This window comes from Cupressus sempervirens, chromosome 7, assembly GCF_028749045.1.
Source record: "Cupressus sempervirens isolate cs-2001-9-10 chromosome 7, ASM2874904v1, whole genome shotgun sequence".
Taxonomy (NCBI): Eukaryota; Viridiplantae; Streptophyta; class Pinopsida; order Cupressales; family Cupressaceae; genus Cupressus; species Cupressus sempervirens.
Window position 1 is genome coordinate 106,826,089 of NC_143124.1, and position 16,149 is coordinate 106,842,237.

The window sequence follows — 16,149 nt, forward strand, 5'->3', positions numbered from 1 at the left end:
CCACATTTGTGAATGAAATAATCTCTCTTCATCATCACAAGATAACAACTTTGCAATGGCCATGGCGGCATATGGGTCAGCCTCAATGATTTGTTCATCTTCCTTTTGTTTTCCAAAATCTATCATCTCATATTAAATAGATTCTTCATTGGTTTCCATGATTAAATTTTTTATAGTTCTACAATATTTAGTGTTAGAAGAGGGACTTTGATGGACTTTACACCACATACCTAATTCTTGCCCTATTTTCTTTACCCCCTGTGTCTTCTTTGCTGGTGAATTTGGAGATGTTTTCTTGCTTATTTGTTTTCCAATTGGCTCATTATCTTCACCTTTCTATTTTTTGTTCATTAGATTTTCCCTCCCTTTTTCTTTGAATTTTAATGATAACGTCATACAAGGCCAATATATAAACAATAAAAAGAAAAACCTTTTTTTGGTTACATAACAAGTAGCCAATCTATGAAATATTAAAACTATCATATAACTTAAATTTATAAACTAATATTTTAATACTTTAAGAGAAGGTTTCCAATGGCTTATAAAATGCTTAGAGACTAAAAGTTTAACTAATTATTTTATATCATTCATTTAAATATGTTCAAGCTTCCTTCAGACTATTTGGAAATCACTTTCTCGGCTAGGTCCATTGATTTCGTTTACCAAAATTAGTTATTTGAATATTATTTTAGTTATATTTTAAAACCAAAATTATGTTTTTGAAATATGTTTTACAAGCCCATTCATTTTATAAGTTTATTGTTATATTCAATCGCAAGACATTGCTAATGGAGCATGGTTCTCACTCAATTTTTAGGTTTTGAAATCTGGATAGTAAAAACTACAATCTTGTTAGTTGAGATAGGATATACTGATGTAACAAGTCCTTGTGATTTTATTTGACACTATTGATGATTGATATGTTGTTCTCATAGTGGATATCAAGAAAGAGGTTTCACATTGACTAATCTTTCCTTGGAAGCCATTGGCAACAAGCTACGTTATTTCATCAAAGTTGACCCTACTACTAGCCTTTTGTCCCATACCTCCTGTGACAAGGACTTTCGCAGATTTCAACATCTCTAATAAAACAACTTCTTATTGATATTACAACTAAAGTTTCACAAACTACTCTGGAGGCATATACAAGACTATGAAGAGATCCTCTTCTTCCTTTCTGTTTCTCAACTTCGCCTCTCCCCTCAGTATTAGAAAGATATCAAATAGTTTTATCTTACTATATTCCCCACATATTAAGACACTAGATTGAATTCTCCCCAAGACTCTGCTGTTTGAAACAAGATAAAAATAAAATCATCATTTACATTTGACCGATGACAATTCTTTAATTTTATTTGACCTCAATGTGATGTTTAACCGTTTTAAACTCGAATATTTTCATCATTGACAATTGACCAATGATAGTTTGTTAGTTTAACTTAAATAATTTGAACTTTACTCAATGTAATGTTTAGCCATGTTAAACTCGAAATGAAGTCATCCATATGAAAAGGGACAGCTTTGTCTTACTATCATTGAAAGCACATTCAAACAAGAATGACAAGGCATCTTCCTCTAGAGTAGTAAGAGGGGCCTGCAACTTTAGTTCAAACAGTTCCATCAATAAATATGCTAAAGCTAGGCCCCATTGAACAAATCAAATGTAAATACGTTTCAATTCAGAACACTACTAGTGAGAACGTGCCGGGAAAAAGTTCGTGAGGTGACACTAAAACAGTAACATAACCTTACGGCACGACACAGAGGCGAATAATATTCATGGCAACTCTAAGAGGAGTTTTATTTTCAATAACCTTTTACGTCTTAGTTTGCTACTTACCCTCTACCATGATTTATGAAACTCTAAACAAGCATCTCTAGTGTTTATTCTAAAATCAACGATGAACAGTGAAATGAAGACTTCGGACTTCAGACTTCAGTTTCGTTCAACACAGAAGAATGCATTGTCTTTTGAAGAAAAATCTCTACGGTAGGAGCTTGACTCTTCATTTTTCTAATATTTAAACGTAACTTTGAGTAAATTGTTTAGCAACGGGATTTCATCATGGAAAGCCAAAATATTAACTCCAACCTCTCATGGCTCTTCGTATATGTTCTCATAATTTCAGCCATACCAAATTTTGTTCTTCATTTAGAAGCCGATCCCCGAACTGTCGAGGCCGGTCATGGCTGTAGTCCGGTTAACACTTCAAATCCCACCGCTTTGTATGAAAACCGCAAACATGTTTTCTCTTTGCTTGCCGAAAACATGTCTTCGACAGGCTTTGCTGCGGCTGCATCAGGGAACGGTACAAATAAGGTCTATGCGCTTTCCCAGTGCAGAAACGACCTTTCAAGGGCGGACTGTACTCAGTGCTACACAGCGGCCACACAACAGATTGTGAAATACTGTCCCTTTAAGATTGGAGCACGTATGATTTACGACGGCTGCTTTCTCCGTTATGAGAATCAGACTTTCTTTGATCAGGCTGTCGATGCCGGCAATTCGAATGTGTGTATTTCTGATGCCTCCTCAAACCCTAAACTTTTCAATGAAACCGCGCAGAGGTTGCTAGCTGACGTCAGATCTAAGGCTCTAAAAAATAAGGGTTTTGCGACTGATGAAATCAGTGTGAGTGGATTGTCGACTGCCATTTATGGACTGGCTATGTGCTGGCGGACAGTTAATACAAATAGCTGCGATGTTTGTCTTCAACACGCCACTCAGCTCGCAGAAAGGTGCTTCTCGTTGCAGGATGGAAGGGGTCTCGACGCCGGCTGTTATTTGCGCTACTCCACCCTTCCTTTTTTCACCGTTTCCTCTCCTTCCTGTAAGTCACTACAAATTTGTCTTCCATTATTGAGTCTTTTTTTCAAATATATTGTTTGGTTGAGATTTTTCATTTAAACCTTATTATCTATACTAGGGTTCCTATAATGGTTATTGCTCTTTGTCATTGATACTAATCAATTACAGTTTAAAAAATGAGAATACATGTATTAATAATTCATCATGTATGTACTAGTAGTAGATCATTTTTATCTTTTTTCGGTTTGTGATTGACTGTTTAGTACTACTAGAATATTTTAGAAAGACTTCAGGGACATGATTTAGTCTTTAGTATTGGCATTTTTGAATGAGCTACTATTGGTACAGAACATAGTGGATATGAGTTGAACCTTTGAAATTGCAGTTTTGGACTACTTTGTGCTCAATGAATCTCTATAAAGAGATCTGTCAATACCCCAAAATTGAAACATTAACTTTGAGCTCAGAACTTACCTATAAAGATTCACCAAAAAATCCTTAAAATCAGACTTAAGATTTAGAAAATCTAGATAGTGCTGAATTAATCTAGACTGCTACCAGAACTTTTACCCTAAGTTCTACCCTAATATCGAATCCTGTCGATCACAACTTTGTAGAATTAAGTTGACATAATTGTTTGATTTGTTATTAATTCTGTCAAATGTTCTTAAGAGTTGGATGTTTATGTTTCTACAGCAACCCCTTCGAAGACTGCGATTATCTTGGTGGGAACATTGGGAGGAGCAGCTCTCATTGCTGTATTATGGGTGTTGTTTATATTCAGGCATTCTTTGAGAATGATTCACAGAAAACTACCTAGCGGCAGCAAGCTTGAAGAAGCAGGTAAACAAATGCCCTTCTATAAACAATTGATGAAATATTTGGAACTTCTATATCATAAGATATATTTGGAACATTTTGCATTTTAGGATATAGTCTTTGAAGGTACTGATGGCTTAAATATTATATATTACGACATTGAAGATTTTTAAATAATTAAATTGACTTACTATTTCAAATTTAATATTTTAAATTACTTAAAAATTGACACCTTAAGATTTGCTATAAAATGTTCATGGTTTTATAAATTGTTTAAATCTTTTAAATATCCCAAAAGTCTGTACAAATATATCAGGATCCAATTGTGCTATACTTGTTCCTTTTCTGACCTTTGAAATCCCCCATAAGTAACAAAGCTCTTTTTCTGTTTTTATGATTGCAAAATGGTTGTAGCAGAAGTGTATTTTGGAGCAGGGGAAGACAACAAGTGGGGTCATCTATATAACTACGATTCCCTTCGAGCTGCAACTAAAAATTTCGATCGAAACATGAAAATCGGGGAAGGAGGATTTGGACAAGTTTATAAGGTATCGTGACTCCCGATCGTTTAAAATGGAAGCAGACGTTTAGTCCTGTTTTGTAATCAGATCTTATTTTGTGGTTGGTAGGGATTATTTGGCGATGGCCAGGAGGTTGCAGTGAAGAAGCTTTTCCAACAGCAGTCGACGAGGTCATCGAACGAATTTTTAACAGAAGTGAAGCTCATCAGTGCTGTTCATCACCGAAATCTTGTTCGTTTGCTCGGGTGTTGCACAAGAGGAATAGAGAAGCTACTGGTCTACGAATTCATGCCAAATATGAGCCTTGACAGACATCTATTTGGTTTGTTTCTATACGTCTCAGAGAAACAGAGTAATAATATTCGGTGGTTTTTTTGGGTTAATTTGTAGAAGTCCCTTCACATATTTCCCCTAACGATTGTGGCAGCAAAAACGGCGAAACCACTGAGCTGGAAAAAGAGATTTGATATCATATTGGGAACGGCACAAGGACTGGCATATTTGAACGAAGAATGCCGGCTAAAAATCCTGCATCGGGATATCAAAGCTGCAAATATACTTCTGGACAAGGATTTTCAACCCAAAATTGCAGATTTTGGCTTGGCAAGGCTCTTTCCAGAAGACCAGTCACATCTTACCACAAGAGTCGGTGGTACAATGTAAGATTTTTGTAATTCCTTTTACCTCCGTTTTCTCCCTTCTAAAATTGAATGCATAAATATTATTGTTGCCTGTGATTTTGGTGTGTGGCAGAGGTTATACTGCACCAGAGTATGCTGTTCACGGTCAACTGACAGAAAAGGCGGACGTGTACAGCTATGGCATGCTTGTTCTTGAAATTGTGAGCGGGAGAAAGTACATAGACTCTACACTTCTACCCGACATGGAACTTCTTTTAGGATGGGTAATTAAGCTTCAAAGAAAATCTTTAATTGGGCTTATTTAAATTCTATGAGCGATATCTAGTAAGGCAATTTAAATCAAAAACTAGTGAGACATGTTGAAAAGGAAAATTGAGCTCAGCTGAGATCTTTTTAAAGTTGATGGTATCATTGTTAACTATTTGGAACTAAGATGGAATCCGATCTATATGCAGGCATGGAGTCTATATGACAAAAATGAAGCATTTAACATGGTAGACCGAAGATTAATCGAGGAAGAGCCGAGATTGAATAAAGAGGAGATATTGAAGGTAATCCAGATTGCTTTTCTGTGCACACAGGGAGCTCCTGAATTGAGACCATTAATGTCAAAAGTGGTGACTATGCTAACAAGCAATACAGATCTTCTGGCTCAGCCCACTCGCCCTGCTTTTATTGACGACTACTCCAATTCAAACGAACTGATGGGTTCAGTTAATGTTAGGTGGATGGAAGCTTCATCGGTGGCATCTTCCAAAGCAACCGTATCAGTCTCTCTCGAACCACGTTAAGATCCTTTGGCTTAAATATCATATCATTTAAGTCTTCATTCTTATATTAAAGGTGTTAAATAATCAAAATTGAACTTAATTTTTTCTGTTAAAGAATTTCCGACTAAAACACCCATTGAACTCCAAATGCACTTCTTACACTTTGATTCGAGACGAAGTGAACTTTCCCAGCTGCTTGTAGTTCTTTACCTTGTGGTTGTCGTTCAGTCACACTGTTTGTGCATTTTTAGATTAAGATGCATTTTTCCGCGGCCCAATAAAATGTTATTGCCCTATTTTTACTCTCTTCGCTTTCTCTACAATACATTTCATTGATTGATAATATAAATGGTTGGTTGTTTTGTTGAAGCTTTGTCACTTGTATTGGGTGTTCTCTTTCCTTCTTTCATCGCTAATGCTATTTTTTTTCATTATAAATACCTTCACTCAATCAAATCTATCTTCAAACAGTCTAATATTAAAATTAATAATTTTAATAATGGAATTTCAACTTCTATAAATGTAATATATATTGGTACATGAGCTTTTTATTTAAAAACAAAATAACATTTCTATATTATAAATTTTAAAAAAATAATTTTATCTATAAATTTTTATTTTTTTTAAGATAGATATATTTTTAGTATAATATATTATAGCTCTTCTAAATAAATGATTATAAATAGGTAAATGTAAGTTATTTAACTATTCTAATATCATATTGCACCAATAACTATTTATTTCAATTTTTCAATTGTCATTTTGTTGCAATCAATCTTCATTGTAATATCAAATGAAATTACTCCATCACATCCCTTCTTAGTCATCATATGCCTAGTTAAAAAATAATAGCCCGTAATGAGTATATATAAATCTTGAATAAAATAAAATAATTATTTTTAATTACAACCACCTACATTTAACAAAATAATCAATGTCAATTAACAAAAAAATCCAATCCTCCTTTTCAGCCATGTCATTATAATCAATTCACCTTCATTGATAAAATTATAAAATGCACATTAAACTATTATATTTACCTTTCTAAAATATGTCCTTTATAATTCTATCAAAATTTATAAAACTACTTCTATTATTATCTTTATATTACTATATGATGCAACACATCTTTGATATGTTAGTGTATGGTGGGTCTATTACATAGGGGGAAAAAAGAAACAAGATTCTATGGTTCAATATTATTAGCATTATATTGCCCTCATCTTGGAAGAGGCTATATATCAAAGAGTTAATGCCTAAAGATTTTATAGTTAAAGTTACAAGTTTCAATGTATTCAAAACCATTTATAAGTCTTGGGAATATGAAAGGAAGTTGATCATTAACAATAGTTGCATTGATGAGAACAATATGCATTATGGTGAAAAATAAATATGGTTGAATCTTAAGCATGACGATAAGTCCTTGGCACTAATTTAGAGTTTCTTAGCAAGGAAGTGGGCTAGCAAGGCAATAAGAAATCCTTTTGATATCATTCAAGAGGGTAAGATTACTAGTTGGAAATAATTGTAGGATAAGTTTTCCATTCATCCTCTGCATTCGAAAAACTAATATATTTAAAGGGAATCCTATAGTAAGTTTAATCTTCCAAAGAATTATGTGACCAAATATGATAGAATTTCCTCACTTAAGTGCTCCAATGGTACCAACTTTTCAAACACTAAAGCTAATGGTGTTTACAAGTTTATCTCTCATAGCCATGAAATTATGATCTTCTCAATCCTCAAATGAACACCAATGTTGAACGCTTAGAATGAAAAATAAAAAGTTTCTTGAATTATGGTGTAGACCTATCTAAACCAATAATCCTACTTCATGTGGCTATTTTTCCTTCATAAATTACCTATTGAAAATACAAATCGTGATATGAATATTTATTCTTTTTCTAAAATATATGAGACAATTTTCTATATTTTCTTCATTTGCATCTTTGTCAAGGATTTTTTGGGTATCTTTGGATCATATTTGAACATAATTTTACCATGTTACATATTCTTGTTGGGAAGTTCTTGAGCCTAAAAAAAATACTAATTTATTTTGGTGTATATTATTTTTAAATAATATGGCCCATTTAGAAACGATGTAATTAAGATAATTTAAATGGTACAGTTAGAAATCTTATGGAGTCTCTCAAAAGACTTTAATTCATTGATTGTGTCACCTTCCAATAAGAATTTTGATGATGCTAAGGGTGTCACCTTGTACAATTATTGTCCAAGAACCCCTCTCTTAGGAAAATTTGACCCCATAGAAAAGAGCCCATATATTGGCTTCGTAAGCCATGTAGAATCCTAGATAAGTTGCATACATGACAAGGGGTAAGTGCATCAATATAATTTACAAAACTTGATTGGGTTTTGTAAACAATATATTTTTACTACAGTTCATGTTTGAGGGAAAAATTTTACCCTCAAATGACAACACCTATGTGAATTGCAAAGGAGACCAGCAAAACCCAATCAGGTTTACCATAAAAAAAATATGATTGCATCTCCATCCATGGTGCTCCACAAACAAGGTAAGCCTTCATTCTATTCGTCATTTATGTATTTATTTATCAAATTTTGTAATTTGGTTTTTGTAATTTATAAGTTTTGTAATTGTTGTTAATTTTTTTTAATATAGATGCTTCAAGGAATCCATGAAAATGAGGGAGAGAAGAAAGAACACCTCCTACACAATCAAACCCTCCACCCATAGTGACATAACCACAAAACCCTCCACTCAATGTTCCCTTTCAACAACCATTGCCTTCTATAAAATCTCCATGCATACAATTACATAATTTAACTAGTACACAAGATGACCTCATAAACTACCTCTCACAAAATAGTGCTAACATTACCCAAATGGTCAATAGGTTGCAGTCATCTACACTTGATCACCACTCAACCCTAGCAAATACACTTGAATAAATGGCCCAAAATGTAAAGATCTGTCTAGGGAAGTTATGAAATGGGGTACATGGAGGTGTCATGCATTTTATGCCAATGGGTTATCATATCAGCAATTGAAAGATAAATACATAAAGAAAGGTACCATATGTTTTCTTTTCACCGATCCTATATCCTACAACTCCCTATCACACACAACCAAAACTTTTCCTATTCATTGATGCACTCATGCTAGGATGATATCATGTTTTTGGGATAGGTGGTATATGGTATTTCACCTAAAACCATGTAATAGTTATGAGGTGCCTCTATATTTTTTGAGAAAGCTATATTGTGAGTTCATCCTTGGTGAGAAGCCAAATTACTTTGACATTTGTCAATTCTAGGGTAGAGGGAGAGGTTCTACGTAGGATAGACGTGGGGCTCATAGGGTGGTACCACAACATGCAATGAGATGTACAGTATGAAAAACCATGCCTCATGTTGTACTCCCATCAATAATAAAGGAGTCTATTGATTTATATACTCTTCATGCAATTGCATCATTGACAAACATTATCATTCGACATGGCTCATAGTTAGGTGGTTTTCCTTCATCTATGGTACCCCAACCATCATTAGATGCACCTTTAGGGTCATCACAACATGCGATAGCTCCATCATCATCACCTATGGCACAAGATTCATCACAATATAAAATAGCTCCATCATCATCACCTATGGCACCTCGGTTAACATAGCCTACAACAGCTCCAACAGCATCATCTACACCACTAGTGTCATCTCTGCTTGTGTCACCTGTAGCACTAGTGTTATCTCTACTTGTGTCACCTAAACCACTAGTGGCATCATTACAATCTTTGGGGCCCAATCAACATTTTTTTTTAGCTATCAGCACATGCCTAATGGGATAGATATAGATGTGTCTCAGGATGGAGTGTCATCTCATCCATGTATATATTACAGGCATACTTGTTGTTCATATAGAGGTGGGGATTTCAAATTCACAGATGATTTTATGACGATGGTCTTCAGTGGATAGGGATCACAAGCTTGTTTGTTTGTTTGAGTTTTGACATGATATTATTTAATCACCTAAAAATTGTAAAAGTTAAAAAAATATTTTATAGATCACTCTAGATTGATATGTGAACGATATGCAATGCAGGGTGCAATAAGTAGTATGAGAACACCATAGAGTACTCGTTCTGCTAGAGGTGTGGGGCTAGGAGCAAGAACACCCAAGGTTAATTTTTAAAAAATATTCTTAAAAGTAAAATAATACATTAGCTTAAAAATATTATTTCTTAATTGGTATGACACTAACAACCCACTTACAGATCCTCTTCCATCTCCTACCATCATTGAAATTCTCTCATTCATCAAATCCATCTAATTCCCATCCACATCTCTTACTTCTAGCATTACCCAAACCCCATCTATTGAACCTCATTAGTTTTGACATGATATTATTTAATCACCTAGAAGTATCATAAAAGTAAAAAAAATTAAAATTTTATGGAAAATTTTAGATTGATATGTTCAAACAATATGTAATGCAGGGTGCAAAAAGTGCTATGAGAACATTGCATAGTACTCATTTTGCTAGAGGTGCGAAGCTAGGAGCAAGAACACTCAAGGACAAGTTTTTTAAATATTTTTAAAATTACTATAATACATTGGATATGAAATATTGTTTCTTAATTGGTATTCTTAAAAGTACAATAATACCTTTCCATCTCCTACCATTGAAACCCTTCCAAATTCATCAATTTCGTGAAATTCCCATCCACATATCATGCTCCTAGCATACCTGAACTCCATCTAATGAACCTTATGTGAGTTCATCTTCCATATACCCATCTGAATCGAACGACCTCTTTATCACATAGGGTGTCTTGTAGGAGTGTGGAGATCAGGAATCTCCACTTTTATTTGTTGATAAGGTACCAAAATTTCATTCGCATTTTTCTTTTCCTTCTCGGTCTCTTTGTTTTCAATTTCTAGGCCTTGAGTTATCCTTCCAATATTGTCCTTCAAGTCCTTTTCTCTTCTTGCCCTCCTATGATCTTCTTCTTGTTATTGTGTCTTCTAGCCATTTACAACAATATCTCATATTTATAACAATACTCTTTAGTATTTTATAGGGCTTGTTAGGGGAAGAAATCTCTCAAATTGATGATGCCATGTTTTCTACCATTAAGATTGGCCTTGAGAGCTATGTTGTATCATAGATTGCATACCTATCAAGTTTTTGATTTGAGTTTAACTCATGATGTGTCTTATTGATTCCTCTTATGCTATATTTTCGTCTTCTTTAGGGTACTCCCCATAGCTTGATGTTTGGATGAAAGGGAAAGAATTCAGCAAGAAGACCAAAACAAAAAAAGGTATTAAATACAAGTCAAGTTTATATTTTGAAATTTAATAAGAATGAATGTATATACATGTACTCAATATTGATGAATACGTGTTGAATTATTTGTTGAATATATCTAGTAATAATTTAGTTTTTTAAAGTTGATGAATGCTTCCAAGAGTGTCGATGTTGAGGCAATGGAATAGGTAAGATTTCATATTTCCTTCTCATAAATTTTAGGTTATAGCATTCATTTGTTCTATATACATATTAAATACTTGCATTTACAAATGAGTACATGTTTTTTTAGTTTTATAATAATTATCAATAATTTTTCTTATTAACATGTGTTATATATCTTTTACCTATTACAGTAGTCTTTGAGACTTCATGCAAATCCTTTCCCATTTCATTTTATTACGAGTCCCTAGTTTCAAAGATGGGGTCAAACACAATAGAGGCCAAAGGTATGTATGCAGAGTCTTAGTTGAAGCCCTTTTGTGATCTCAATTTGGATTGCTTGTGTGTATGATAGAAATACCTAATGCCTACTCTACAATTATAACATGTTAAGAATTACCATATAGGTTGTGCCTCATAGTAACATTAATTCATCAGTGGTTGTACCTCCTACTAGAACTGGAAATCTAGCTCAAGCTACAATTTTTTAATCCCTAATGCCAATCAATAATGCTAACATTTTTATCACTTTTTGTACAGGTTTTACCTCCCATGAGCATTGATCCATTGGTAGTTGTGTCTCCTATTGTCACTTTACCTCATCATTTTGTGAGGAGTCTCACTCATCGATGAGGGAGCCCATTATCGCTATCATTTAGTCCAACTATGGGACAAAGGGATGAGGTAATGAACAAATCAACTATCTACAATTTAGAACCCAATTTCTAGTTATTTTCATATTACTATAGATAAGATATTTGATAGTGTATTTTAATTTTTCTTCTGCAGACGCTTGGTGAGCCACAAATTGCATCAAAGAGGCTCAATTTTGATGATTCTACATAGTCATAGATATTGATGGTGATATACATATGTAGTAGTGGTCATCACATGACATTGACATATATTTGACCTTTCTATTGTAGATATTTGAGATTTTTATCATGCAAATTCAACACTTATCTTATACACATTCGGCATTTTTTGGGTATTCAACTTTTATATTGTATATATTCAATATTTGTATTGTACCAATGAGACATAACATCTTTTTGTAACTATATGATTTATATGACATAATATATTATTCATTTTGATATACATTAAACTTTGATTTGCATTAAACTTGTTCAATCTATGCATACAAACTTGTATTTCACCTTACTTTCTTGCAATTAATCAAACACATGAATGTTCATTATTTTATATAGAAAATATAACATGTTTATCAAATTCATTATAACATGTAATTATATGTCACTTATTTTGATGTAATAAGATATGAAAAGTAAAAATATGTCATGATTTTTTTAGAGAGATGTTTTTGGATTAGATTGTGTGCCATATTTTTGCATCAACATTTTGAATCACATTCTGTAATCCATCATCAAGATTAGAATAACTAAAGGAGAAAAATGATGATGGATCATAGAGTGTGATTCGAAACGTTGATGCAGAAATATGGCACACAATCTAATCTAGAAATTGCATCTCTCTACTATGACTGATTGTGGAATGTGTTCTTGTTAATTATTTTTGTATTTTTGTCAAAGATTGTAGCTCGATAGTGCATAGAGACCCTTAGGGACACTTCCATTTAGTATGGTCGATACCATCGAAGGGAAGTTGTGGCTGAAATGAGGTTGGTCCTAGCCTAAACCTGACCAATTGGAGCTAACAAGAAGGTGACTCGATCCTAGACAAATGGATTGAAATATACATAACCTTTCTCATTTTAACTAAGCAACATTGAAACTTTTGGCAATAGGAGAGATACAGGTGCCAAATCCAAACAAAGTCGAATCACTAAAAACTAAGATATGTTATTGTGGGCCTAGATAACATGATCCTTTAGGACTTGAAAATTCATCAATACCTTTCATGAGATAAGAGAAATGTCCAATCAAAGATTGTAGCCTGATGGTGCTTAGAGTCCCTTAAGGATGCTTTCATTCAGTGTGGTCGATACCGTCAAAGAGACATTGTGGATAAAATGAGGTTGGTCTTAGGCTAAACTTGAGCAACTAGAGCTAAGGGAGAAGATAATTCAATCCTAGGACCAATGGTTTGAAATTTACACAACCTTTCTAATTTTAATTGAGCAACATTGCAACTTTTGGCAATAGGCAAGATACGGGTGCCAAATCCAAAAAAAGTCAAATCTTTAAAAACTAAGATAGGTTGTTGTGGTCCTAGATATCACAATCCTATAGCAACTAATAATTTTTCAATACCTTGGACAAGCTCAAAGAAATGCCCAATCAAATATCATAGCCCAATGGTGCATAGAGACCCTTAGGGATGCTTCCATTCAGTGTGGTTGATACTATTGGAGGGACATTGTGGCTGAAAAAAGGCTGGTCCTAGGGTAAACCTAACCAACCAAAGCTAATAGAGTAGACAATTTGATCCTAGGACCAAGGGTTTAAAATATACACAACCTTTCTCATTTTAACTGAGCGACATTGCAACTTTTGGCAATAGGCGAAATACAGGTGCCAAATCCACACAAAGTTGAATCTCTAAAAAATGAGATAGGCTATTGTAGGTCTAGATAATGTGATCCTATAGCACCTAACTTTTTTTTTAATACCTTGTACAAGCTCAGAGAAATTTTTGATCAAAGATCACAGCCCAATGGTGCTTAGAGACCCTTAGGGATGCTTCTATTTAGTGTGCTCGATACTATTGGAGAGATGTTGTGGTTAAAAAAAGGTTAGTCTTAGGCTAAACCTTACCAACTAAAACTAAAAAAGTAGAGGAATTGATCCAAGGACCAACGGTTTGAAATATACACATCCTTATTTTAATCGAGCAACATTGCAACTTTTGGCAATAGGTGAGATACATCAAATCTAAATAAAGTCAAATCCTAAAAGCTGAGATAAGTTGTTGTGGGCCTAGATAATGTGATCCTGTAGCACTTGATAGTTTTTCACTACCTTGTACGAGCTCAAAGAAATGTCCAATCAAAGATCACAGCTTGATGGTGCTTAGAGACCCTTAGGGATGCTTCCGTTTAATGTGGTCAATACTCTCAAAGGAACATTGTTGCTGAAACAAGGTTGGTCCTAGGCTAAACTTGACATACCTACGCTAACGGAGTAGTCATGGATTGCTAGGAAAAGCCAAAATTGCTGATTAGGTCCTTGGTGAAAAGTTGCTCAATGAGCCAAAAGTTGTTAAATAGGTTAAAATTTGTTAGGGATGGGAAACTGAGGTATTAGGCTACTTAATATTTCCCATGAATCTTAACTAGTGTCATAAAATAGTTCTAGATGGACCCATTTGAGCTAAGGATGTCAAGAGAAAAAATTGCTCAAAAGTTGCAAAGTTGCTCAAAAAGTTGGTTGAGCAACTTTTTTAATTTTTGCAAAAAGTTGCAAATTGACCCTACCTTAACAAAAAACCTTACCTATGGTAAAAACCTAATCCTAACTCTTTGTGGACCCTATTGACCTCATGATGATGTCATCATCATGCCTTATGCCAATCAAAGGGCTATTTTAAGCCTAAAAAGGGGTGACATAGTGTGACAGCAAGGACATGGTCCAAAACAACCCAAACCAAGTTTTGCATATGTTGTAGAGAAGTCAAATGAGTATCCAAATCTATAATTTATTTTCCTAGTGTTTTGGAAAATTTGGAAGAAAAATACAAGAGGAGAACCATCTAAATCCATAAAAGTTGAAGATAACTAAATATTGTCTTAAGAATATCATCAAACCCATACAAAAGAATATATGGCATACAAATATGCACATGTTATATTTTTTCTCTTTTTATATACAAAATTTGTTATCTAAATATTCACATGTGACATCTCTTATCAGATTTTTATACAAAATATGGCATACAAATATGCACATGTTATATGTCTTCTCTTTCTTATAAACAAAATTTGGCATTTACATATGCACATGTGACATCTCTTATGGAATTTTTGTAATAAATATGGAATAAAAATATGCGCATGTTACATGTCTTGACTTTTCTATATATAAAATTTGGCATCTACATATTCACATTACTGTGAAGTTGCAACATTTCACATAACATATATACAAAAATTTCAAAATTATTCTACCATATGTAGAATGATTCAACTAAATAGCACACAATCAATCAATGGAACTTCTTTATCTACTCTAATTCTTATTGCATCAAGTATTGCCCCATGATTAGATTCACATACTTTCTACAACTTCATGTTTATAGGCATACCACAATATGGTATCAATTGAATATTTGTTGCAACAATAAGGTTAGAGTAATGAAGAATATTTCTCTATGTATCAAAATACTCAAATAACCATGTGGTATATTTCTTGATAAGGTACCTACATTTAATTGTAAAGACAATTTAAAGTAAGAATTTCAATATATTATACATGAAAAATTGACTCAAATAGATATTCATGGTAGGGGACAAAAATATACTACCTTATAAACCATGTGCCTATCACAATGATGGATCCTATTGGGTACTCAATACCTTCACATTAATGACTATAGCTATTAGTTTCTTTTTGGGCTCAATACACTAACATAGAAAGTAATATATTCATTCATCATTATTATCATATGTAATAACTACATATACATGACCTATATTTTATACAAGGATAAGTTAATGGAAAAATTGAAAGTAATCTATTTTAACCAAGTATTAAATTGATAACTTAGTACTTGGTTCAACTAGGTCGGGTACATGCTCAAAATCTATTGATGCTTCAACTTGGTTGAGTTGCAATGCTATAGGAAGTTGATATGAATCAATTAAATGCAAAGGTCTGTAAGACCATTGGTCAAACCACTCTTTGATTCACATTCATCCCATAAATGATGCCCTCTTGGATGTGAGTTAGGGTTATGCCCTCTTTTAAGGGGTTTTGAGGCATTTTGGGCTCATTCCAGAACTTGATTTTGCTCATTTCTTTGTTGTTCTTCAGAGGCTGCCAAACTTGTGGAGAAGGAAACCCAAAAATGGGAGTTTGCAAGTTTCTAGGAAGGCTAAGGATGGTATTTTAAAGCCATTCAATGTGCATTCTCATGTAGAGTTTTCATTTGTGCTGAACAGTGTAATTTTGTGGGTTTTCGGGTGTATTTTTTGTAAGAGTTTGGTGTTTCCGGTTGA

At 33.6% G+C, this 16,149-nt stretch overlaps 1 protein-coding gene across 4 annotated transcripts; it reads left to right on the forward strand.

Annotated features, from left to right (window-relative positions):
• Window positions 1–1,835: 1,835 nt before the first annotated feature.
• Window positions 1,836–5,929, forward strand: LOC149545713 (cysteine-rich receptor-like protein kinase 2). Of its 4 annotated transcripts, none has more exons than XM_089790781.1 (8): window positions 1,836–1,990; window positions 2,130–2,831; window positions 3,506–3,652; window positions 4,043–4,176; window positions 4,258–4,471; window positions 4,577–4,808; window positions 4,903–5,053; window positions 5,246–5,929. In XM_089790781.1, exons 1-8 carry the CDS (start codon window positions 1,960–1,962, stop codon window positions 5,579–5,581), a joined length of 1,947 nt encoding a protein of 648 aa, XP_089646907.1. In that variant the 5' UTR covers window positions 1,836–1,959; the 3' UTR covers window positions 5,582–5,929. The 4 variants fall into 4 exon arrangements, with proteins under 4 accessions (XP_089646907.1, XP_089646908.1, XP_089646905.1 ...); XM_089790782.1 differs by having other exon boundaries at window positions 1,837–1,990; window positions 4,046–4,176; XM_089790779.1 differs by having other exon boundaries at window positions 1,926–2,831.
• Window positions 5,930–16,149: the final 10,220 nt, after the last annotated feature.

Excerpts from the sequence above, each read along its gene's own strand:
- LOC149545713 (XM_089790779.1), top strand. The coding sequence starts at position 2,066 with ATGGAAAGCCAAAATATTAACTCCAACCTCTCATGGCTCTTCGTATAT. Across the intron at positions 2,832-3,505 it reads CACCGTTTCCTCTCCTTCCT|CAACCCCTTCGAAGACTGCG; the intron begins GTAAGTCACTAC and ends ATGTTTCTACAG. Across the intron at positions 3,653-4,042 it reads CAGCAAGCTTGAAGAAGCAG|CAGAAGTGTATTTTGGAGCA; the intron begins GTAAACAAATGC and ends AAATGGTTGTAG.